The sequence below is a fragment of the Pseudopodoces humilis genome, chromosome 7, assembly GCF_049639895.1.
Source record: "Pseudopodoces humilis isolate 2021_Gansu_Grassland_sample_001 chromosome 7, ASM4963989v1, whole genome shotgun sequence".
NCBI classification, from domain to species: domain Eukaryota; kingdom Metazoa; phylum Chordata; class Aves; order Passeriformes; family Paridae; genus Pseudopodoces; species Pseudopodoces humilis.
Genome location: NC_142206.1, coordinates 8,028,777 through 8,052,872, shown reverse-complemented (window position 1 = coordinate 8,052,872; position 24,096 = coordinate 8,028,777). Strand labels below are relative to the sequence as shown.

Sequence of the window (24,096 nt, the reverse complement as noted above, 5' to 3'; positions counted from 1 at the left end):
ACGATTCCGCCATGCCCGGCTCCAGCCAGCAGCTAAATCCACCCCCTTGGACAAGCCTTGGGGATATTTGGGAACTGAGCTACGTGGAATGAGAGCACCCAAATCCTGCATTTGACAGGCTCAAGTGTGTGTTCAGCATCCCACTGGAGTTTAATCCCTCCTGAGCTCTTCTCCCCCCATCCCAGCACTTCCCAAACTGGCTCTTCTCCAGCCAGGGCAGCAACACCCACCCCAGCTGCTGGATCACAAACCCCCAACCCAGCTCCCAGTGTTCAACACCCTTGGGAATGCCATAAACCCCCTAAAAATAAACACACACACACCCCTTGTCCAGCCCCATTTGGGCTCTGCCCATACACAGATCCCTGAGCGAATTTTAATTCACTAAATTAAATTTAATTCAGTAAAATTGTGATTTTAATGAAGGTGCTGAGAAAGAGCAGCCCAAAATTGCTTTCCCAGCCCAGCTCCTTGATGGGGCTCATTTTCCCCCCCACAGAAGGATGTGGGTGTATGAAGAGAAATGGAATATAATGAATCCCCTTCCTTGAAGGGAAACCCCTTGGATAGACGAAAGCAGCACCAGGAAACACGTCTGGGAGCTGTAGGAGGGAAAAGGGTGCCTGAGTGGGTTCTGGAGCAGGCTGGGGAGGTGGGATAAGTGGCTTCCCAGGCTGTGATCCTCCAGGGACATGTTTTAGGGGTGGAGGGAGGCAGGAGGGTGCAAGGTGCCAGGGCTCAGGGAGAGGATAAGGGGGATGCCCAGCCCTAATTTAAGGGTGATCCCACACCATGCACTCCTTTCCTCAAGCTCCCTAAAATAATCTATCCTGGCAGTGCCACAGGCGGTTGGAAACTTGGCTTTTATTGTCACAGGACACAGCAGCAGACAGTGGGGTCGGTCACAACAGGGGGGACAGGGACATCACACCACAGGGTCCCAGCACAGCCACCCCAACCACCCACACAGCCCCCAACACCCAGAGGGAGGGAAGGAATATGAGCCATGAGCCTGGCTCCTTCCCACGCCTTTCCTGCCCCATCCCTGTGTAAAAGGACAAGTCCTGAGCCCATGGTGATTTTCCCCTCTGGGAACAGGGCAGCTGATGAGCAGACAGAGGGGTACCTGCAAGCAGCTTCTGGAATCAGCTCCATTGTGTCCATGCTACTGAGCACAGCCTGGATGGGCTGGAAGGGTTTGAGGATCCGAGAAGCTTTACTCACCAGCCACGCTGAGGAAGCAGGCTCCATTCCCAGGGAATGGCTGGTGCTCCCCAGGAGCCAGCAAGGCCCTCGGGGTCACCCAGCATGGTGGGTGCTGGATTTGGGGTACAGACACACCCAGCCAGCTCAGGGGAGGGGGGAAGCCCCCCCAGACGTGTCTGTGCTGGGTCTGAGCCCCACCAAAACACAGCTGAGCCTCCCTCCAAGGGCTGTCCCAGCACCACTGGAGCCATCAGGGCCACACCAGAGGGGGAGGAGGGAACAAAGGGATCAGATGGATGAAGAAAACCTTCCCTGCTGGCACAAAGCCCCTTGTAAGAAGAACCCACAGTCTTTTGTACCCCAGTGCCACCGTCTCTGCTCCTGACCTTCCCCTGAAGAGAGCCGGCACAGCCCCAGCAGCCGCCCCCATGGCAGGCTGGAGCCAGGCCGCTCACTCGGGAATGTAGTCCCTGAAGGAGTTAAAGCTGAGGCTCCGGCCCGTGGAGTTCAGGGTGGAGCTGGCTTGCATCTTGGGAATCTTCTCCATGAGCTTGGACACTGTCCTCCTCTTGAAGGAGCCCGGGGAGAAGTGCCCCTGCCTGAGCAGCTCCTGGTAGAGGCTGCTGAACACCGCCACCGGCTCCTCGTAGCTGTCCCGGGTGGAGATCTCGTAGAAGGGAATCTTGAGGGCTTTGGAGAGGTTCTCCCCATCCTCAGTGGACACCATCCTGTCGAACTGCAGGTCCTTCTTGTTGCCCACGATGACGACAGGGGGCTGCTCGGCGGCGCCGCTGCGCTTGGGGCTGGTGTGCAGGTGGTTGATGAGGAAGCAGAGCCGCATCACCTCGTCAAAGCTGCAGCGGTCGGTCACCGAGTACACCACGGCAAAGCCATCACCCCACTTGATCTTCTCCTCGATCTGCAGCGAGTCCTCCTCCTGCTCGGGCACACAGGCTCCCGTTAGCACCGCTGGAATGCCAGCACTGCCGGGTGCAACCCTGGAAAACCTCCCGAGGGCATGGTGCCTTCTCCATGAAGGGTTTGGGGACAGCAGTGCTAATATTGGCAGCTCGGGGCAGGGATGGGGTGGCTTAGGTGGTGTGGCAGGTGGGGACGACCATCAGCCCTGTCCTGGCGTGGATATTGGGGAATCAGTGCTCCCTTGAGCTGCCAGGATGCTCCACTGGCACAGGAAGCAGAGCTATGCCCCGCACAGGAATAGGGGAATATTTACTCTAAGCTGCACTGTGACTGAGGCTAGACATAAATTCACCAAAACACCCTTTTCCTGAGGTAACCACCACGATGTTCCAGATACCAGGAATGAGGCCAGTGGAAGAGCAGGGACTGCCTTGCCTGGCAGGCCGCTGTGCTCCGATGGTGTTTTCCTGGCTGAGCTCACCTGTCCGGCTGTGTCGAGGATCTCGAAGTGCACCATCTCCCCATCAATGACAGCCACGTGCCTGTAGATCATTTCTGGGCAGGACACACAGGAAAGGTGTGTGAGAGAACCCCCAGGGAGCAGTCACAGCCCAGGTGGCCGAGAGGGCAGCAGTGACCAAAGCATGGCAGCATCAAGGGAGGGATACGGGCTCCGCAGGAGAGTGGGAGGAGGGGATATTTCTGGGACATTCCAGCAGGGACATGGCTTCAGTGCTCAGAAAACAACCCAAATGCAAAAAAAAAACAATTAAAAAAAAAAACAAAACCACAAAATCCTAGAATTCAGGAGAGCACAGGCTCCAGGAGCTTAGAAGCCTCCTGTCCCTTAAAAGCCACCTTCCAGCAGGTTGGGAAGGAATTTGAGAAACTGAGGAGGAACTGTTGGTTGGTTTGGTGGCTGGGCTCTCAGAGGTCTTTGCCAACCTAAATGATTCTGTGTGATCCTATGATTCTAAATGATTCCATGATCCCATGACTGAGCCTGCAGCACTTCCCTGTGAAATCCAATGGCTCGTCCCGATAAATTTTGCCTGAATAACAGAAAGGGAAAAAGGCATGCAGGGCCCAGGGGGGTGTCAGGATGTCCACGGGCTGCCTGTCTGGTTGAGGAGGAAGAAGAGGGGATATGGTGAATTTGGGAGCAGGGTTGGCTCTGCCATGGAGGAAAAGGAGTTTGCTCCAAGGAAAAAAAGTTTCCTACCTAGGGTTGGGTCATAGTCTCCAATGAATCTCCTGGTGATGAATCGTACGGTCAGCGCTAGAAAAAAACACAATGAACCCTGTTGGAGTTGTCAGTCCTCTGGACTCATTTTTCCTCCTTGCAAGGGCAAAGAAGCAGCAGGAGCCACAGCTCAAGCAATTAAACCCTCTCATCTGATTACACATCTCCCTGCACTACAGCCTGGGTGAGGCAAAGCCCAAATTGCTGGCAAAACCCTCCGTGGGGCCTTTGGACCTAACATCTTTTCCAGGAAGCTGCTTTGGAAACAGTGCTGATGCCTGAAGTGGGAATTTCTGGATAAAGCCACGGCTGGGAGGGTGCAGAGAGTGCAGGGGTGGAGGGTGGAAGTGGTGCTTGAGCCCTTCGAGGCGTTAATGATGATAATGGAGATGGGAGTGAAAGGTAGTGAAGAGGCTGACAGCTGGCTTGGAAAGGCAACAGGAGTGGAAACTGAAATTAATGGAATGGGGGAAGAAATGGGGGAAAAAAACCCAAAAGAGCTAGGCAGGAGCACAGAACCAGGAGGGAGAGGAGGAATGGAAAACAGATCAGGAGTGTGACAGGAGGATAAACCTCACCAGAACCAGGATGTGATGAAAACCCCTCCAGAAACAAAAAGGGAAATGAAAAGCCAACACCGAGTTGGAACAACACTCGGAGCTCCCTTTCCCTTGCAACCCAGGGTCAGTTTGTCCCAGCTGCCCACCAGCAGATGTTGCTGGTGTCCTGCCCTCACCAAGCCGATCAGGATCTGTGTGTTTATCCCAGGAATGTGGCACTCCACATAGGCCAGGCTTAAATAACCACACGATGGGAAAGAGGGATGCAGGAACTTCTGCCTCCCACACCTGCTGGGCTCCTCTTTGGGGGCTTCACCATCCTCTCACCTGCTGCAGTCTGTGGGTTAAAAACCTGGCCAGCAGGGAAGTGATTTGAAGAAAAAAGCAGGTAATTTAGCCAAACCGCTCTGAGGAGATAACCAGGGATCCCACAGGAGGCACCTGCAGGCACCTTCAAAGAGGCGACAGAATTATCGGGGGGGAGCGGGACGAGGCAGGCTCGGTCTCTAGAAAGCACCTGATTGTGTGTCATATGTCAGGCAGCCACCCAAAGCTGGAGCACATGGTGTGGGATGAGAAGAGGAGCCAATTAGATTGATTAAAAATTGGCTGGAGCGCAGGAACACGAGGGGAGCTGCCAGTGGGGGAAGCGGCTGCAGGCGGAGCGGCCGCGGCCACCCAGCCTTATAAGGAGCTTTCTCTCCCCATCCCGAACATCAGTCACCGCGGGAAGGACTTTCCTTGGAGCTGAAAGGGTTAATTGTGCTTTGAACGTGGGGTGAGGGGGTGGCTGCGGGCTCCAGGGGTGATTTACCTGCCGAGGAGTCAGCCTGGGCACCTCGGGATGGCACCGAGTGCGCGCCCACGTGCTGCCCGGTTTGTGCCGCTGCCGAGCGGCTCCAGCGCCGATCCATCTTCGCTCCACGTGCTGCAGGCAGAGCTCTGCTCTGGATTATGGCAAAGTTTACGCTGGGCAGCAGCAGCAGAGGATAGCACAAGCCCCAGCTGGGCTGGATTTCCAGCCCCCGCTGCTGATTCACACAGCCCTGATGCACACACGGCTGCACCCAAACCCATCCCTGTTCGGGGGGTCTGGGACCTCGGGTCACCAGATCCTGAAGGTTTCCAAACTGCTCAAAAAAAAACCCCTAACTCTTGCTGAGAATCAAGGTTTGTTTTTTTCCTTTTGCAGCTGCCCGTGTGGGATTTACCCTTGGGTTGTTCCCAGCCCTCAACTCTCCCGACCTGGCTCTGTATCCCATGGATGCAGCAGCTCGTCCCGGGGATGCTCCTGAGTGGGGCCCGCTCACACCCTGCCAGGATGGGAGCTTGGCAGCTCGGCGATGAAATCCACCTTCGGCCTCCCCTGCTTCACACCCTGGCCAGAAGAGATGTCATTCCCACCTTGGGGACACAGCTGCCTCCCTCGTCCCCCCCACAGGAGCCCAAGCAATGAAGCTGCTGATGCTCTTGGCTCCTCCCTCGCCTCTCCCGCACTAGATCCATCACCTGGCATGTCACCTGCCAGCTGGGCAGGGACAGCAGGACAGGTGTCCTCGTCCCCAGCGCAGGGGCTGGCGGGCAGCAGGACCCGGCAGCTCGGGCATAGCCCCCGAGGAAGGTGACACAATTGTCCCCTGGCAGGGGAGGACGTGCAGAACAGCGCCCAGGGGACACAGATGGGGAGGGACTCACTCAGGGAGGCTGCATGCCTGCCGTTCCCGGGGGCTGCTCCCTGCTCCTGGCACGCTCCAGCTCTCCTCTTCACGAGGTATCGATTACCTCCCTGTGCCCCCATTCCATGGCCCGTGTCACTGTCACACTGTCACCCCGCTGCTGCAAGGCACACACGCTGACAGCCGAACCTAACCGGAGGAACTTCTAGAGACCCTCGGCACGATCCAACCTAAGGAGGAGGCGGCACAAAAACCCCGCACCTGCCCACAGGAGGGGCCCAAAGCTGCCAGGAATCTGCTGTGTGCCGGGTGGGATGCCCACAAGCAGGGAGGCACACGTGTTTGGGGTGGGGGCGAGCCAAAGGCTTCGTACACCCCATAAAACCACCTGATCCTTCGAGGCCGCCAGGGACCACCCCCCGGCGCTCTGGGTACCCCGGAGCTGAGCTCCATCCCGTGCTCCAGCATTGCTCAGGGACAGCTGGGAGTTCCTTCCTTCAGTTTAATCAGGGAATTCGGATTTTTCCTTAATGCCGGTTGCTGTGCATGGAAACACAATTCCAGAGGCTCTGAAAGTCCGGCACAGGTGCCACTGCTGTGGTGCCTTCCCTCTTCCAGAGGGGCAGGACATTCGCTGTCCCCAAGGGCACAGCAGCATAGCTGTGTCCTGCCAGACTTTGCCCGGATCAGTGTGGATGGATCCACATGGATCCGCAGCTTTCCCTGCCTCTGACTCCAGCCCTGGAATTCTGGGTGCTACAGGGGACATCTTCGCCCTCAAGTGCTCACAGGTCGGGATGGAGGAGTGGGAGGTAGGGAAGGATGATCCTAAGGAAGGAGTGCAGCAGCAGTGCTCCCAGCACAGTATCCCAAACCCCCACCTCAGCAGGCACAGACGGAGAGCTGAAGGCGCAGGGAAAGAGAGTTTTCCCGAAGGAAAACAGCCCGGCGCTGTGGAGGAGGCTCCACAAAGCTGCTGTGGGCGCTGGGAATGAGCAGAGAACTCCTCACACCCGGGAAAACCCAACCCCGAGCCCAGCTTTTAGGAAAGTTCTCCCAGTCAGTGATGTCCACCCCGTGCCCCCACGTAGCTGGGGAGCCCTCGGGCAAGGGAAACGAGCCCCGGCTGCAGCGTCCATGCGGGAAACTCGAGGGGAAGGGAACTCAGTGCCCTTAAACCCCACCGGCTGCGGGGGCACCGGGAGAACGTCCCTCGTTCCGGCTTTCTAAGGGACATGGGAGTGTTGGTCCCTCTCCCGGGAGAAGGAATACCGGGGAGATGCCAGGGCGATGCCAGAGGGGTGCCAGGGCATAGCAGAGGGATGCAGGAAGATGCCGGAGAGGTGCTGGGGGGATGCCGGAGGGATGCGGGGGATACCGAGGGACACTGGGGGGAATACAGGGGAGCCCCGTCCTACCTGTCTTGCCCACGGCGCTCTGTCCCAGCACGACGAGGCGCAGGGTGCGGGCCGGGCTGAGGCTCACGGAGCGGCGCAGGGGCCGCGGGAAGCTCATCCCGGAGCCGCGCCGGGGCTGCCCCGGGATCCGCCGCTCCCCGCTCCGCCGGGCGCTGCTCCGCCCCGAGGGCCGGGCTGGGCTTAGCTGGCCCCGGCTGATGCCGCCCTCCTCCTCCTCCTCCTCCCGGCCCGCGGAGGCGGTCCTCATCCCGTCCCGGAGGCGGTTCGGGAATTGTGCCTCAGTTTCCCAGCACGCAGCAGCGCCGGGCGGCGCTTCCCGGACTGGGAAAGCTGCTCCACTCAAAGGGGCAAAGGCACGGTTGGACGGGGCTCGGAGCCACCTGGGCTTTGGAAGATGTCCCTACGCAGGGCAGAGGCCGGCATTGGCTGTGAGGTTCCTTCCATCCCAAAACCTTCCTGGGATTCCCTGAGTGAGGAAAGAGGGAAGTGGTGCGGCACCTCCCCAGCCAGAGCAACACAGCCAGAGAGTACTGCCTGCCCCCAAAACTCTGCCCGAAATCATAATTATCATAATTTTCCCCGTGTTGGTGCACAAGACAAGTTAGTAAAGATGAGAGGAGCTGACTCAGCCCCAGCCTTCCCCCTTGTCCCGGGAGCAGGGCGAGGAGTGAATCCTGGCTCTGCACAAACCAGCAACTAAATCCCCACGGATATCCAAGAGCAAGGACTCCACACCAGGCCTGGGACCGAACTTTGTGCGTTTTGGTGCAGCAGCACCCCCAGGCTGGTAAGCAGCAGCGTGAGGGTGTACCCAGGTGTGCAGGGAACGTGTAACAACTCGGAGCACCACCTGGAGCTGGCATGGATGTGCCTTGGGCATCCTGGGAAGAAGGGACAAGCCTGGCAACACCTTGAGCAGCATCTTGACTCTCTCCATCAGACCCCAGAACGCTTCTGACCCGTGGGATGCAGATCCCAGGTGACACCAGTGCTGCAAAAAAAGAAGCTGGGAGAAGGGATCTGGCCAAGGGTGTGGAGCCTTCAAATGCCCACATCAGGGACTCAGCCCCTTTTCCAAAGGCTGCAGTCATTTCTGGCACAGGGATCTCGACCATCTGGGGTGACTTGGCACAGACCACTTGGTGCTTGAGGGAACATGAACCCTCCTGGTATTTATAGCCCCTATCAGGTGTCCAAAGGGAACGTCCTGGTGCCTACAGGGACATCAGCACTCAACCAGCCGCAGGGTTATCGGGATCACAGCTGCTGCCAGTGGGATTAGTGACGGAGGGAGGCCCCTGGATAACACAGGGACTGTTGTGGAGAGCCAGAAGACCTCTCCCAGAAACCTATCTTGCCATCACGTGTGTCTTCCTTGTGCATCAAACCTGGAAGCAGCTCCAGCTTCTCCAAAGCCAAAAATCAGCCCCATGGCTACATCTGGGGCCCAGAAAACAACAGCGAGGCAATAAACAGATTTTGGGACAAAAGCTCATTCCCAGCTGGAGAACAGGGAGGCATCAAGAAAAAGAAGTCTCCGTTGCATTCCTTCCCTATTTTTAGCCCCATTTCCTACGGAAATGAGATGTGTGCAATCAAGTCCTCTTCTTGCCTGATCCTCTCTAAGACCACTTTTAATACATTGCCTGATTCCAGGCAAATGAGGGAGAAGCCACAGAAAAAAACGTTTCCCTGTGAGCTGTGTGACAACAAATGGGAAAAATTCATGGAAAATCAAGCCTTGCACTTTGGAAGGCAGGAACTGGCTGGGGGAGTGCAGAGTAACAATTCCTGCTGCTCCAGGTTCCTGCTGTGCTCACCTCAGGTGCAGCACCTCGGCAGCACATCAGTCACACTTGCCTTAATTCCAAGTGTGTTGACAGCACATGGATTTTTGGGGATGAGAGAACAGAGGGACAAGAAGGATGGAGTCAAAATGGAAGCACAGCTGCACTCATGCCACAGACTTCCAATGCCACCTTGGGAAAGTCGGCTCCCTTCCCACCACCTCCAGGACCACTATGAACTTCTAATCCAATACCAGCTGCTCCAGAAAAGTGCACCCCTGGATTCTTTAGGAAGAGGTCAGTGTGAGTCCCGGAGCTGGGGAGTTTGTGTCCCTGACAGCACAGCTGGGGGAAACTCCTGCTCCTCACGCACAGCTCTCCTTGGCGTGGTGGAAGCCACATGCATGTTCCCACAGGAGCACTCAGCGCCACATCCCACGTTTGCCAGGGAATATTTGGCTGGATGACAGTGGAAACAGGACTTTATCAGCAGTGATCGCTGAATAATCCACCTCCGGTGCTCCGCAGCAGAGCCAGGTGGGAAAGGTGCAGGAGATATTGTGTCCTGGTGAAATATTTGTGGTCAGGCTATTCCATACTTGCCGGTCCTTCAAGACACGGAGTCTGCTCTGCGAACCATGCCAGAGGCTCCCATGAATCACAGCCCTGCAAACAGAAAATCAGCTGAAATGAAAAGCTGGCCTAAAGCAAAGAGCCAAATCCCCTTGGGCCGCAGCCTCGGATCGGGGGGATCCCGCTCCGTGGTTCAAACCACTTGCAGCTGTTTTGAGAGCTGCCCAGAAACTGAACTCTGAAGCTTCTGAAACTGGGCAATGGTGTTTTTTCACTTAGGAAAGGAAGATGAAGTAACACCAGTCCCTCTTCTTTTCATGAGGTGATCCAAAGACATGGAATGCCAACAGATCCATGCAGGAGCCAACTCCGGTTCAAAAATGACTGAGGTATCTCAAACTTTGGTTCCCCAAGGTTTAGCTCCTCTCCCAAGTCTCCATTTGAAGGGCTCAAACCCTTTTCCAGCTCACCAACCCCATTTAATTGCCACTCATTAATTACTGCACAAATGTTCCCACGTGCAGCTCCGTCAGGGAATGCTCTCCAAGGGTACAACCAAAGCCACACTGCCCTGTCCATAAACATATTTTGGGTTGCTGCAGCAAACCCAGCATGCCCCAGGGTCCTCCCAGCCTTCAGCCCCTCACCTTCCTTGATTCAACTCTGTTCCTTCTGACACCAATCCTGCTGTGAAACCTCTGCATTCGCATCCAGGACAAAGCACAGGGACACAGGTCCCAGTTGCTTCTCCATTTGCTATAAATAGGGAGAGGGAAAACAGATGAAAGGCCCAGTGTCCAGGTGTGCCGGCCGCGGCCAGACTTCTCCCTGTGGGATTCACATCAACACGGACCCACTGGGTACATGTTCCCTTTCTTTTCTTTAATAAAAGGCTGTTTTTTAGGTCACGGGAGACAATAAAGCCTCTAGTGCAAGAGAAACCCAACCAACAGAGTTTCCTGATGTCCTGTTCCTGTCTGCTGCTGAAGCGGATTCCGACACGCGGCCGGATCACGCTGAGAAAACAAATCTGGCTCCACGTCAGAGCTCAAAGGCTCCCTCCCAAAGCTGTGAGGGATAAAAAACACAGGGAAGGGGCAAATTAACAACATTTCCCTCCCGCCCCAGGGCCTGAACAACGTGTCCCGAGAGCTTTCCGAGCTGCTTTGCCACTGGATAAACGCCGGCAGCTCGTGGGCTGGCAGAGCCAGTGATCCAAATGTCCTGACAAAGCTGCTAAATCCCTCTGCTGCCCCGTGGGTTCCAAAGAGAGTGTCCTGCACTTTGTTTTCCCGCAGGAGCTGGCTGTTGGGAAGGAGGACACTGGCACAGACCCCGCCTGTCAGGCTCCATCAGACTCCACAAGCAGCTCCTCACGGCAGGAAGCTTCCCACTGCGGGAATGGCTTTGCTTGGGAAGCTGATTTTAGAACACAGCGCGCTGTGCTGAGGGAAGGAAGACAAATCCCATCGTGGAAGTAACTTAAACCTCCAGAAATGCTGCAAAAAGCGATCCTGTGGGATGATGACCAGGATGGGGCTGTTCTACCTTCAATCACAAGAAGGGTTTTATGTGAAACACAAGTCCTAGCCCCTCGAAGCTGCAACATCCAGAGCATTGGAGGGGTTTGGAAAAGGACCAGCCTTTGAAATGATGGAAACCTCGCTCCAAAGCGGCTCCTAAAAGCAGCTGGAGCTAAGGGGGAGGGAAAAACCTGGAGCCACAAAGAAATTCCGGTGCCATAGGCCACTCTTGGAAGGGCAGAGGAGGAGGTCAGGGCTGGGCTTAGTGCACACAGAAATTAGGGATTCAACCTCTTCCGGAGAGGGAAGGACAAGGAGGGGTCTCGGGGGACACACCTGGGATCCAGGGAGATCCAGGGATCTGCTTGGTGCTCCTGCCCAAAACAAGGGATGCCATGGGGAGCCCAGAGAGCAGCAACGGCACCTCCCGAATCATTCCCGACAGCTATGCCCGAGCAAACCTTGCAGCTGGCAAGAAAACAACGCTTCCTTATGATGGGAAATGTCAGGGCTGCGGAGCCAGTTGTCCTGCTGCCGCGGAGCTCTGCCGGCATTCTTGGAAAGCACAGCAGGAGCAGCACAGGCAGCGGCTTTGTGGCCAGCGGGCAGGGATCAGCGCTGGAATTCACTCCCAGTTCCCAGCACATGCCCTCTGCTCCGGCTCTCCAGCCTCCCTGCCGGGGGGGACAGACGCCACAGGGGTGGCCGGAGCCCAGGCCTGCTTCTTGTCTGACCCACGTGGATCTTCAGCTCCGGCAAAGCATCTCAAATTCCACCCGGATCTGTTTTGTCCTGGCAGATAAATTTCCACCGTGAATCAGTAGTTCAGGAAAAAAAAAAAAAATCCCAAACCTGTTTTGTTGAGAAATTCCTGCTCTTAAACTATTTCAGTGCTATTTAGCAGCAGGAAGGGTGACAAGGATCACCCCCCTGACACATGGAGCCCCATGGAGACCTGTGACTTCATCCCCAGGAGCTGGGCATTCCTGCTTCCACTTGGAACGACAAAAAGCTTTAGATTTAAATTCTTCTGAAGAAAACATTAAAATAATCCCTTTTTACCTCGGTCTGAATAAATAATTCCAACAAAACCTGCCTATTTTGCATTATAAACTTTTCAAACTAAAAACTTCCTGATACCGGTTGGATTTTCCCTTCCTGAATTTTTGTCCCCCTCAAAATGCCGTGAAACCACCCAAATTTTGTGCAGTATCTCACTTGGATCAGAACTACATTCCCAAGGGCTTTTTGGGGGAATCAGACTTACAGAACTTAAGCCCTTTGCTTTTCCTTTGACTCCACAGCAGCCTCTGCCCTCCGTATTGCTGAGCCCTGAATCTCGTGTTATTTCCAAGTGTTTCTTCCTATTTGGGAAGGACAGAACATTCCTGCTACATCCCCTTAAAGCCAAGACATGCTGTTTCTTAGCCCCAGAACTCAAACACAGAGGGACTGAGGGTTTCCAGTCCAATTCCTTCGGCTGGCAACGCCAATTCCGCTGTGGACCAGGAACAGCCTGCATCCGGAGGCTGTGGTCCCTGTGCCAGCCCACAGCACACTCTGCCTGCTGCTGGGATCTGCTGGTCCCAGCATGGAACTGCAATCACCTGTGGGAGAAGGAGAACAGGTGGGAGATGATTTTTGGGGGGGCCTCCCCGCCCTTTCAGTTTGGAAGAGATTGAGAACAAGGATGCGATGATCCAAGCTGTCCCTGCCTCCACGTTCCATCAGCTGCTAAAAGCTCTGTGTTCAACCTCAGCAGCAGGGAAAGAACAGCATTCCCAAGGGCTGTTTGTGCCAGAGGATCTGAAACAGGAAAGGGCTGAGTCCACCCCTGCAGATCCAGATGTCTCCAGTGGCTGAAGAAGCAGCTTGACCCTGGCACAGCTGGATCCTTCTCCAGCTGAAGGCGAGATGCAGCCATAGCCACCACAGTGGTGCCTGAAGGGACCTCCCAAAGGAATTGTGAGATTGGACAGCCAGGGCCAGCTCCAGATGGAGAAAAAAAAGCCCCATTTCCCTCAGCACAGGGTTGTGGCGACCTTTGTCCCAGGAGGAGCCATGGTGGGAGTGCAAAGGGCACTCAAACGTGGTTTTACTCCCAGTTTGAAGCAAGGTATTCCCTAGGGAATACAAGGTGAGCAGGGCGCGTTATCCCTTCCCATGGTGGCTACTGAGAACCCCACAGTTCAAGAGACTCCAGGAAACTTCAGGAAACCTGCTTCCTGGTGGATATCCAGCCTGGAAACACCAGCAGACCTCAGCTGGATCCCCCTGGCCTTGTATGGGCTGCTCAGGAAAGGACAGTGCTCAACATGCAGCCGCAGAAGAGAAAAAAGACCAGGATCTAGACATGGAATACACTCAGCAGGGCAAAACTCAACTCTGAAATAGGCACAAAATCCCTCCTGAGCCACCAGTGTCTCATTTTGATGGTGTTACACACACACACACGCACACACAATTTATTGCTGCTCACCTTCAAGACAGGAATTTTTCAGCTCCACTTCCCAGTGCTAATTGTTAAGGATTTTCACCTCTTGGCATGATCTGGGAGCAGATTTGAGACCCTGCAGTCACTGGTTTCACTGCTCTGTTAAGTCCCACAGGCTGAGGGCCATGCTGTATCCCAGGATATTCCCTGGAGCCACACAATGCCAGGAATTACATGATCAGAATTCCTGAATTCATAAAGTTCAGGGTGGTGCAGAGGCAAAAAGATCCATTAAGCACGAAAAGGCTGGAGAGCCAGCAATGGATCCTGGGTGGTTTAAAACCCCTGGCAAATAAACACCAGCAAGGCTGAAGCAACAGTTTAAAAAATATTTCATTATTTTAAAAAGAAAGCACATAGAGATTTCCATTTCCCACCACAGCAACAAGTCCAGAACTTTCCAGTGCCGAGGCAGTTTTATTTCCACAATTGCCTGGAGCAACAAAGATTCCCAGGCACACCCCCCAGTCAGGACAAGCAGGGGTAGATTTCAATGGTGTTGATCCGCAGGACGGTCTGGGGGTTTGCAATGACTGAAAAAGAAGGGTGGAAAAAAAAAAAAGGATCAGGTAACAGCATAAACCTGGTTCCTACCTCATGCCAGGGCTCCTGGAGGGCTGTGCTGGCAGAGAGCAGCATTCCATGGGGATGCCAAGGACAGCAGAGTGTCACTGGGGCAGCCTGTTCAAGGCTTTACCATCCATCCCATATAAAAACAGCCATAATTCTTTCCTCTCTCAGAGAAGGAAATGTGGCTACCAAAACCTGTGTGGGACCCTGTTCAGGCTTGCTGGGAGCTGTGATGACACATCCAATGTTTAAGGCTTTGTGAAGAGACTGGGATTGCTTTCCTGCCCAGGAAGTTCAGGGAACACTGAGGGAATCCTGGTGCTCTGTGGGCACACATGGGAGAGGGGCTGGTTCCTGTGGGGCTTTGGTTACACAGAGAACGAGCCCCTGCCTCAGGTCCTTGTGCTGGGATCCCCTCCCACATCCAGCAGGGAAGGAAATGTGTCCTTTCCCTCTTACTTTTCTTCCTCTGGTAGTTGTGCCTCCTCCAAAAGCGCAGGTTGACTTTGGGCCACGACTCCGTCTTCTCAATCACCGTGGCCTCCACACGGACCAGGTCCTTCCTTAAAAATGAGTGTGAGAAGCACCAGGCTTTAGTTATTTACCTCCTACTCTTGGCAGCAGGTTCCTGGGAGAAGAGACAAAGGGATAACACATCCTGCCTGACAGCCAGATCCCGGGAATTACGGATCCTCTGTGGGAGGAGGGCCACCTGCCCAGGCACAGCCAAAAGCCTCCAGGTGCTGTACCTGGATCAGGAGATGTGACAGGTCACAACTTCCCTGTCACGTCAGGGATGAGATCGTCCCATCACAGCAGGCAGGAGAGACAGGGACATGCAGGAACTTGTAGGATTGCGGCAAGACAAATTCCCCTGGCACCTCCAGGTGATCTCACGTGCCTTGTTTCGGTTTTGGCACAGGATGAGCCCATCCCTGCCCCGGTCACCTTCCTCCTCCCATCCTGCTCCCCACACAAGTCCTTCCTCCTCCTCTAAAGCATCAGAGACAGCTGGAAGAAAAATCTCACCTTGTTGGAAATGCTGTAACTTTCCCAATAATTTTCCAATTAATTGTTTAAATGAACCATAAGCAATTTTCCACTGTAGCCAGCATTTAGCAAGGCTTGCCAGAAGCTGCTGCTGTGGGAACACAACTTTTGGGAAAATTACAGAAACTAAGTTTTGCTAAAACAACTGTAATCAACCTTGACATGCTTCAAGGGTCTCAGAAGGTGAGAACCCCCAGGCAGGATCCAGACTGGAGCTTTGGACAAGGGGGTTTTAGTCAGCAGCCACAGGGAAGGAGGAGGAGCTGCTCTTCCATGCACAGCACTGCAGAATTCCATTAAAAGCTCGTTAAGTTTGCCACAGGAAGACATTTAAAGACCATTTTGCTGACAAACGGCTCTGTCTGCACTTGAGGGGGGAAGAGGGGGAAGCCCATCCAGCTGAAATTGTTCCAGCAAGGTCACGGTGAGGCCAAAGGCTTCAGACAGCCACCATCTCTTAAAATCCACCCTGGGGGTGTGATTAAATCAAACACTGCATCCTGGAGGAAACTGATTTATCTGCAGTTAGTGACCAGCACAGAAGAAAAGGGACATAAAATAATACAGATTTTTAAGAGACCACTGTGTGACCCTGACATCCCAGTTCTAGGACTTGTTCCAGATCCAGCACCACTGAACCACACACAAACCCTGCAACCCTGAGGGAGAATCCAGAAAGCAAACTGCACTCCAGCCGTGGTTTACCACTAATTTGGGACCAAACTTCCTGAATTTAAGGCCCTGATGAGTTTCTCTGTGAGACTCAGCTCTAGGAACTGCTGGCAGGAGGCTGAAGCACAACAGAAACCAACTTTCTGGAGAAGAGCTCGTGGGCAGGACAAGTTCTTAGCAAAACAGAGCCCAAGGAAAAAATAAAAGTCTCTATCAAACGTTTTAGGTATGACTGGAATGTCCATAAAAATAAGAAGGGGGTCACACATTTCCCAGAGCCCGAAACAGCTGGGTCTGCTGCCTTCAGCAGCAAAATGTTCCACAGATTGGATTTTTGCAGGAGTTGAGAAAAACTCAGCCTGCAATCCCATGGATCTGAGCTGGGCTGAAAGATGCTGTCAAGAGGCAGAGAAAAAGATGCAGGCAGGCTACAAGCCCACAGGATCATAACTCTTGGAGGTCATAACTCCAGCTGCCAAGCCGGCTCCCCGCAGGACTGAACCCCAGCCCAGCTGTCTGGGACAAGAACAGGTCCAAAGCCTTTGGCACTTCCACTGCAAAAAGGGGCAGGTAGCAGAAGAAACAGTGAGGTTTCCTAGAGGGAAAAATTCTCATCAGCTCCATTTTGTCTAGAAATAAGCCAAACTTTCCGTCCACTCATGCCTATTGCAGGCTCCAGCCCCCGTGCCAGCCGGGGCTGGCGGTGACTTGGACAAACACAGAGCCCAACAGATTCCAGAGCAGGAGCCAGTCACAAGCTCCCAGAATAGCCTCCACCATGCAGATGGTGCATTTTAGGATTTAAAGTGTCATGCCAGGAGGTATCAGAGGAACAAGGCCTGTCCAGCTGTCCCAAACAGGACAGGTTTGGGAGCTGACAGGAAGCGGCTCCAGTGAAGTGTCTCGGGCTGTGAGCACTCACTGGGTGTTTATTTATGCAGGAACAGGAACACAGAACTGCCTCTGTTCTCATCCAGCCTCTTCCCTCCTCCCCAAAATGTCTGTGGGTTAGGGGACTGTGAGAGAGAACTGCAGCGCACGTTGCTGTGGTGACACCCTTTTTCTCTTCCCCCTTCTCTTTTTCCTCATCCTGTACCAGAGAGCTGGGATTTGGGTGGTTTCCCTGCAGCTCAGAGGGTGATGGCATCTCCCCCTCAGCCTTCACTCTTCCTGGCCAGCCTCTTCCTCCTCCCACTGATTTCCTTCAGCCAAAGGCCCTGGAGGCCAGGCCAGATGTGCAGCCTGGCCTGCCTCAAGCAGCTGCCAACACTTCCCACACCCTCAGAGCACCTGCAGGAGTCAATAGCTGGTTTTCTTCCTGTCCTGGAGCTCCTGGCTATCCCTGTGCCAAACGCAGCACAGAGAGCTGTGAAGAACCACCCCAGGGCCCCTGGATCAGCTGGGGAAGGAAGCTGCTCCTCACCTGCCTGACATGGCACATCCCAAAACTAAAAGCCCCTTTCTAGTCCTAAAAATGAGATTTCCCTTCCTAAAGCCTTCCCCAAGGGCAGTATCTGTCAGCAGCTCAGAATCCTGATGATCTGCTATTCCAGATCCACTTCCAGTGCTGTTACAAGGACTGGCAGCTCCCAAAATCCTGTCCAACACAGGGACCCGAGTACCTGGTACCACCAGTGCCTCTCAAGCCATGTTATCAGTGCACAAATAACTCCTAAATGCCACCAGCAGTAACACCTGGTCCACACCCCCCTTCCTTTTGGGAAGAAAAAGGCTGAGGAACCAGGGGTTCTGTACAGCAAGTCCAACAGCACTGGGATGGAGGCAGCGCCAAAGGATAAACTTCTCCCAAGTTCTGTGGCTGCTGGACCACGTGATTAAGCAGAAGGGAAAAATTAGGAACACCGAAATTAGGGTTGAGGCTTGCTGGGGTAAGACAATGGCAAAAGCAAAGGGGTTAAAAAACCCAACTCAAGGGACTAAGGAGAAGGATTTCTGGCTTATTTCAAGATGACTACCACCAACTTCAGGGTAAGAGGGAAGAGATGTTGAAGTGCAACATGTTCTGCTAGCTTGTGCAAGGAGGAAAAAATCCAGCTGAGGTGAATATCCAAGAGCTACCTCAGAACTGAGACCTGCTGCTCTCCCGGCACTGGGGTGGGCAAGAGTCACCAGAGGCTGATGAGCTGTTTTATTGGTGATTCTTTCAAAAGCCATGGGGCTGGGATCAAAGTTAGTGCTGATAAATCCCACTTTCAGGGACTGCAGAGCCCTGAAGCCACAATTAAGTACAAAAATGTCATATAATTCCTTTATGAAGCATCTCACCCCAGCAGCGGCCTTCCAATGAGCGTGAAGTCGTCAGCACCAACCAGCAAAACCTGGGGGAAATAAATCAGGCACAAATCACTGCTCATTGTCCTGGCAGAAGTGCAAACAAGACCTTTCAAATTCTACAACCATAAAGGAGTCAAATTGCTTCAAACCAGGCCTTCCCACATTTCAAACCTGACACTAACTGGAGGGGTAGTGGAGAAAGCTGCTAACAGGCTGGAGACAGAGCCATTACTCTTCCAGAGAACTCATCCCACTAAAACAGACTGCAGAAGTATCTTTCTCCATGATCAGAACACACTGAACCTCCCTGTCCTGGCTTACCAGCAGCTGAATAAAAAAATGGAAAGCAATCAGGGATGAATAACCTGCCTCGTGTGGGATCAGGACAAATGGCAGCTCCTAAACCGTTGGATTTTTTACAGCAATTGCTACAAATCAATTTGTAGCAAATTGCTACAAAAGTGGAGAAGCAATTCCCTCATTCGCCTCTGTAAGGCTTCAAGATGGGAAATGAAGAAATTAACATCTGGGGGTTCATCAGCCCCTGCTGTTTTGGGGCATTTCAGCCACATCTAAAGGAACAGGCAGGATAAGAGAGGATACAATAGGAAGAGGCTGCATTTCACTGAATCGAGTTTGGAAGAGACCTTCAGGGTCATGGAGTCCAACCATCAAACCCAGCACTACCATAATCTTCCCTAAACCATGTCCCCCAAGTGCCACATCCAGAGCCACTTCTCCCAGGGCTCCCTCACAAACCCTCTGGCAGCACTTAAAAACCACACAGAAATGGTCAGAAGAAGTCCTGGCTTTTGTTTTAGATGGGAAAAGTCCCCTACAGGGCTCTGGTGTTCAGGCAAATTTTCTCCTTCACTCCCATCTAGACTTTTGCACTCTGAACTGGCTACACCACAGAAATCCCTCCTCTCTGCTGGACACAGGGATGTGGGACACAGCTGAGGACATCCCTAAAAAGCTGCTTCAAAACTGGGCTTCAAAGCAATGGACGAGCACAAAAACACCACAGCTCTCCTTAATTACTCTAACAACCAACACGAAGGTGAAGCCAACACAATCCTACTCCATAATATTTCCCTTCAGTCTGGATTAATGAGCCTCTGCAAGTCCCTGCTGGTTGTCCAAGGCTGAGGATAAAGATATTAATTGGATCTTGGCAATCCTCCCCTCCGTGCCCCATCCCTCTGCCTCCACCCGGCCCAGCACGATAAGGATCTTGCAGAGCCCTGAGGAGTTTACAATCCCTCTGGGAGACCTGCAAGGAATTAAGAGCTTGGACTCGATGATCTTAGAGGTCTTTTCCAGCCTGAATGATTCTGTGATCCAGGGTGCTGGAGTCTCAAGGCAAACACAGGCTTTCGCTGCCGGCTCTGGAAACAACAACTGTCATTTTCTTTTTTTGGAAGGAGTTAGGACAACAAAAATCTGTCTCCCCACAGAGTCTGGCAAGACTCACTCCAGCCCTGTTGAACAGAAATCACTGTAATATCTGAAACTGGAACAAAACTAAGGGAATTGGAACAAAGCAAAGGCCTGGAATGAAGGTGGGAGACCCCCAGCAGCACTTTGGGATGTGGTGTTAGAACTGGTGATGGGTTTTGCCTCCAGGAACGTTTGCAGGGAATCTGCTCTGTTTTTTTCACCTTTTCCATCCGGATTCGATCCCCACACTCAGCCTCCAGGACATTGTCCATCATGATCAGGTCTTCATTGGTGATTTTCCACTGCTTGCTGGCGAAGTGGACGACGGCGAAGAGCCGCCCGTATTGCCCCGCGGAGATCAGCCCGTTCACCTTCCGCACCACTTCTGCTGGCAAACAGCAGGGCAGGGATCAGGGCAGCACACCCAGGGAGCTGGGAAGGGCTGGGAAAACTCACCCAGCCACCCTGCTCTCCACCCCCCCCACCCCCAGCACTCTTATCTCCTGGGAATCTTTAAGCAAGGATCAACAGCAGTGTTGCTTCCCAGACGTGTGAGCCTCCTTTTCTTAAAATTAATGATTTATTTGTATTTTAGGTGCTGGCAAAGCCACACATAAGTAAACATCTTGTATACACTGTGCAGCTTCTCTACACTGCTGACTCTCTGTCCATTCCTCAGGCATCCCAAAATACACTGTACTTGGATATAAAGCATTCCAGAAAAGAGCTCTTGTCCGTGTGTCCTGTGTCTGGAGGAAATTCCCTCCATTTCCATTTCATATGCAGACAGCCCAGGACTCTGAGTGGTTCCTAAGGCACACAGGAATGTTGGGAAGAGCTTGGCAAAGTACCAGGGAAGAGGTTTCCAGCACAGGGCAAAGCCTGGCCTGAGAACTTGTACCTGCAGCAAGGACAAGAGAGACCTGTGCCTTGCTCTTTCCCAGAAAAACCTCTTCCCACGTGCATGCAGAGTGGTGCCAGGAGCAGAACAGATCCCAGAGACCAGGTCCTGCACATGGACAAACTCCATTCCCTGTGATCAGCTTCCTGGGCAGTGAATCCAACCCCAGTTTTCATGGGAACACCAAAAGGCATTGCTCCCTGACACCATCCCACTGCCAAACAGCAGCTTCCCACCCTCCTGAGCCACTGAGAAAAACACATTGTCCTAAAAAGTGGCTGAATAATTTTTGTTTTTTTCCTTGGAATGCAAACAGAACATCCCTTTGGGACAGAGGGGAATCCAGCAGCCAAGCAAACCCAACCCGATCCTTACAGGAACGCTCAGAAAAGGTCCAAGCTTCCAGCCCTAGGATACAAACTTAAAGGTAGAGGTAGGAACACAAATTATTTGCAGGGCAGGAGCTGCTGCAGTTCCCACCAGGATAAAGAGTTGTTGATGACTCTTCCAACACCTCCAGTGCCAGGAAACATCAAGTGACTGCTGGCTTGGATCTCAGCACCATGTGGAGAGGCCCATCCTAAAATATCCAGGGCTGTTTCCATGGCCAGCAGGAGACGGGAGGCAGAACTGAAACGCTCCCGCTGCTGTTCCCTTTGGATAAGCACAGCCAGGAGATAACGATTCAATGCTCAGCAGCAGCAGGAGGGAATGGGATGGGAGCAGGATGGGATCAATCCCCGAGGATGGGGCCTGCTCCCCACAGAGCTCGCACGGAGCAGTTTGTGGTTCACCGCTGGGTTATTTCGCACACAGGGACAGCACCCATCTGTCACTTGAGCCATCCCAGGAGCACGGAGCAGATAAAAAGCAGGATCAAAACGGCCCAGGAGGAGACACGGAGCAGGAGGCTCTCTCCAAAGCACATCCCTCAGTCAGGGACACGCTCCAGCCACGTGATGGGGAGATCTGCAGGAAGGTGAGCTCAGCTCATCAGCCTTGTCACCCAGCCCTGAGCACTGAGGGCCACGTCTGGTCATTCCTTGGACACCCCCGGGGTGGGGACCCCAACACCTTCCTGGGCAGCCCCTTCCAGTGGCTGATAGCCCTTTCCAGGAAGAAATTCCTCCTGGTGCCCAACTTGACTCTTCCCTGGCACAGCTTGAGGCCATCTCCTCTCACCCAGCAGTCCTGACAAGCTGGGGGGACAGGGACACGACCACCAACGTTCTGTCACGCTGTGTCCCACCTCTGCAGGTCTGTGCCCACCATCCAACTGCTCCTGCTGGCTGGATGTTCTGTTTTATGCACCAAAATACACCAGCTCTCCGTGTGCCCACCATCCAACTGCTCCTGCTGGCTTTGATTTAGCCAGTGAATGAAAAGAACTCATTTCTCCTGCTCAAAATGCTTTTCTATTCTTTAATTTTTTTTAATATAGTGTTTCATGTCACACATCACATCAGGTAAGGTTCCTCAGGAAGTGTGGCAAGCTGCCATAAGCTAAAGAGAAATCATATTGTACCCAAATCTCCCAAACCCGGAGAGCAGCTGGAGCACAATTCCAGCAACACTAAAACACGTGATAAATGAAAAAAAAAAAAAAGTGAAGGACATAAACTTCCAGCAGAAGACATTTATGCTCAATCAGACCTCGAGGCAATGCTGGAAGACCAGATTTGAGACTTTTTACCTGCATGATACTTGGCTTCTTCCACCGGATCTGGAAGTTTCACTTCAGGCCACGGGGGTGAAGTCAGAGAAGTTTTGGCAACAAGTCTGTGAAGGACAAGGTAAAACTCACTGCAGCAAACAGATACTGCCAAGAGATGGAAAACAGGGAGAGGAAAGAAGGAAAAAGGAGATGGAGTAGAAATGGACATTACTCACAAAAGGCATCAGACTACAGTTAACAATTAGGCAAGAATCTACAATAACACAAAACCAATCTTAGATATAAAGAGGAGGGAGATTTCTCTTGGAAAACTCCATGAGATGAACACAAAGATCATGATTTCTGAAATCTGAAAATGTAGTAGATTTTGTAAATCCCATCCCAAAATAAAAAGTAAATGCCATCCCCCTCAGGAGTGAGCAGTTCAGGTTTTCCTGCACACAGAAATCCACACTTTGCCTAAATAACACAGGAGGCACCAAATGCATAAAATATTCAGGAATAAACATGAGATGCAGTGGAGAAAGCAAAATTGACTCCAAATCCTTTGCAATGATCGATTTACTCTGTAACCCTGAGCCAAACATCCCAAAGGGCTTTAATTTAACAGGAACTGCAAGTACGTGTGAGTACATGACCACAGGCTCCAGCCTCACAGGGTTTAGTGAGGATTTTGGGTGCTGCATCACCCAGGCAGAGATCCAAGGATCCCTGATCCTTGAGGATAAGCAGGAAGAGGGAACAGTACATCCTGCCATTCTCCCAGCAGGAATTCTCTGCTCCTGCAGTGTCCCCTCCTGGTCACAGACAGCAGTAGCTCAGTCCTGCAGGAGATCCCGGCACAGGGAATGGAGTAAAGGCACAACAAGCAGCTCCCAAACTGCTGGAAAAAGCGAAGCCTGAAGGTCCTACTGGAAGAGGCATTACAGGATTCCAGAAGGGTCTGGCATGGAAGGGATGTTAAAGCTCATCCAGTCACAACCCAAGGCAGGGACACCTTCCACCAGACCAGGCTGCTCCAAGCCCTCTTCAACCAGGCTTTGAACATTCCCAGGGTTGGGACAAATAAAAAAAAAAAAAAAGAAAAAAAAATGAAGGGAAGCAGCTTTCTGGAAAAGGTGACAGAAGGTAGACAGTGACAAAGGGCAGCCAAGTCTCCTTCCCAGAGGAAAACCAGCTGCCCTCCTCACCCTGCAGGCCAGCATTCCAGGGGGGAAGAGGCAAAATGATGTGTGACATTACCCTGGCTGTGGGGATGAGCTCTGGGAACTCCGGTGCCGGACCACAGCCGAAAGCAGGGAGGCTGAAAGGGAGAAAAAAGAGAATTAAACACAGGCAGCAGCTGCTGGGCCTTTGCAGAATTCCAGAATTATCCAGACTGGAAAAGTCCTCCCAGACCACTGAGTCCAACCTGTGACTGGTCACCACGTTGTCACCCAGCCCAGAGCACTGAGTGCCACATCCAAGCTGGGGACACCTCCAGGGATGGGAAATCCACCACCTCCCTGGGCAGCCCCAAGATTGATGAATTCTCTTCTCCCTCCCACCCCTTGGATTTTGCTGAAGGGTTTATGCCAAGGTGGAAAGAACTGCGTAAAGCTGATCCTCCTCTTTTGTTAGCATTCCCCAGCTTTCAGGCAGCTCCGAGGCGGATGCTGGGAATGACCCGAATTCCTTCCACCTCCGCCCAGGGAAGAGCTCCAGAGCTCAGAGGGGCCAGGAGTCAGCGGTAGAGACCCCGACCTACTGTCAGCCTCCTTCCTTCCCTCCTTCCATCCCAGCAGCCGGCAGAGCTCCCTGCTTCACTCTCTCCTTCCATCCCAGCAGCAGCAACAGACCAGTCCATCCATTCCTCCTTTCCAGCAGCAACCACAGCTCTTTCCTTTCCTTCCCTCCCCACCTTTCAGTGGCAGGCGAAGCATCTTCCTCCCTCATTCCCTCCCAGCAGCAGAGCTTGTTCCTCCCTGTCCCCGGTCCCTGTCCCCGTTCCCGGTCCCCGCTCACCTCCCGCCCGCCGCGCTCGCGCCGCCGCCATCGCGGTGACCTCGCGCCGGACGCGGAACCGCGGGGGCGGGGCCAGGGAGCCCGGGGG

General features: G+C 53.3%; 2 protein-coding genes across 7 annotated transcripts; both read right to left on the bottom strand.

Annotated features, from left to right (window-relative positions):
* Positions 1-844: 844 nt before the first annotated feature.
* Positions 845-7,226, bottom strand: LOC102105450 (ras-related and estrogen-regulated growth inhibitor-like). Of its 6 annotated transcripts, XM_088058265.1 has the most exons (7): positions 7,025-7,164; positions 5,626-6,146; positions 5,176-5,308; positions 4,745-4,877; positions 3,350-3,406; positions 2,609-2,682; positions 845-2,143 (listed from the first exon to the last, which is right to left on the bottom strand). In XM_088058265.1, exons 4-7 carry the CDS (start codon positions 4,842-4,844, stop codon positions 1,658-1,660), a joined length of 717 nt encoding a protein of 238 aa, XP_087914391.1. In that variant the 5' UTR covers positions 4,845-4,877; positions 5,176-5,308; positions 5,626-6,146; positions 7,025-7,164; the 3' UTR covers positions 845-1,657. The 6 variants fall into 6 exon arrangements, with proteins under 6 accessions (XP_087914391.1, XP_087914390.1, XP_087914392.1 ...); XM_088058264.1 differs by having other exon boundaries at positions 5,176-6,146; XM_088058266.1 differs by lacking the exon at positions 5,626-6,146 and having other exon boundaries at positions 7,025-7,155.
* Positions 7,227-13,716: 6,490 nt separating this feature from the next.
* MRPL21 (mitochondrial ribosomal protein L21) lies at positions 13,717-24,061 on the bottom strand. The gene is made up of 7 exons (XM_005528981.2): positions 24,009-24,061; positions 23,247-23,307; positions 22,023-22,108; positions 19,650-19,813; positions 17,980-18,032; positions 14,431-14,534; positions 13,717-13,934 (listed from the first exon to the last, which is right to left on the bottom strand). Exons 1-7 carry the CDS (start codon positions 24,037-24,039, stop codon positions 13,870-13,872), a joined length of 564 nt encoding a protein of 187 aa, XP_005529038.2. The 5' UTR covers positions 24,040-24,061; the 3' UTR covers positions 13,717-13,869.
* Positions 24,062-24,096: the final 35 nt, after the last annotated feature.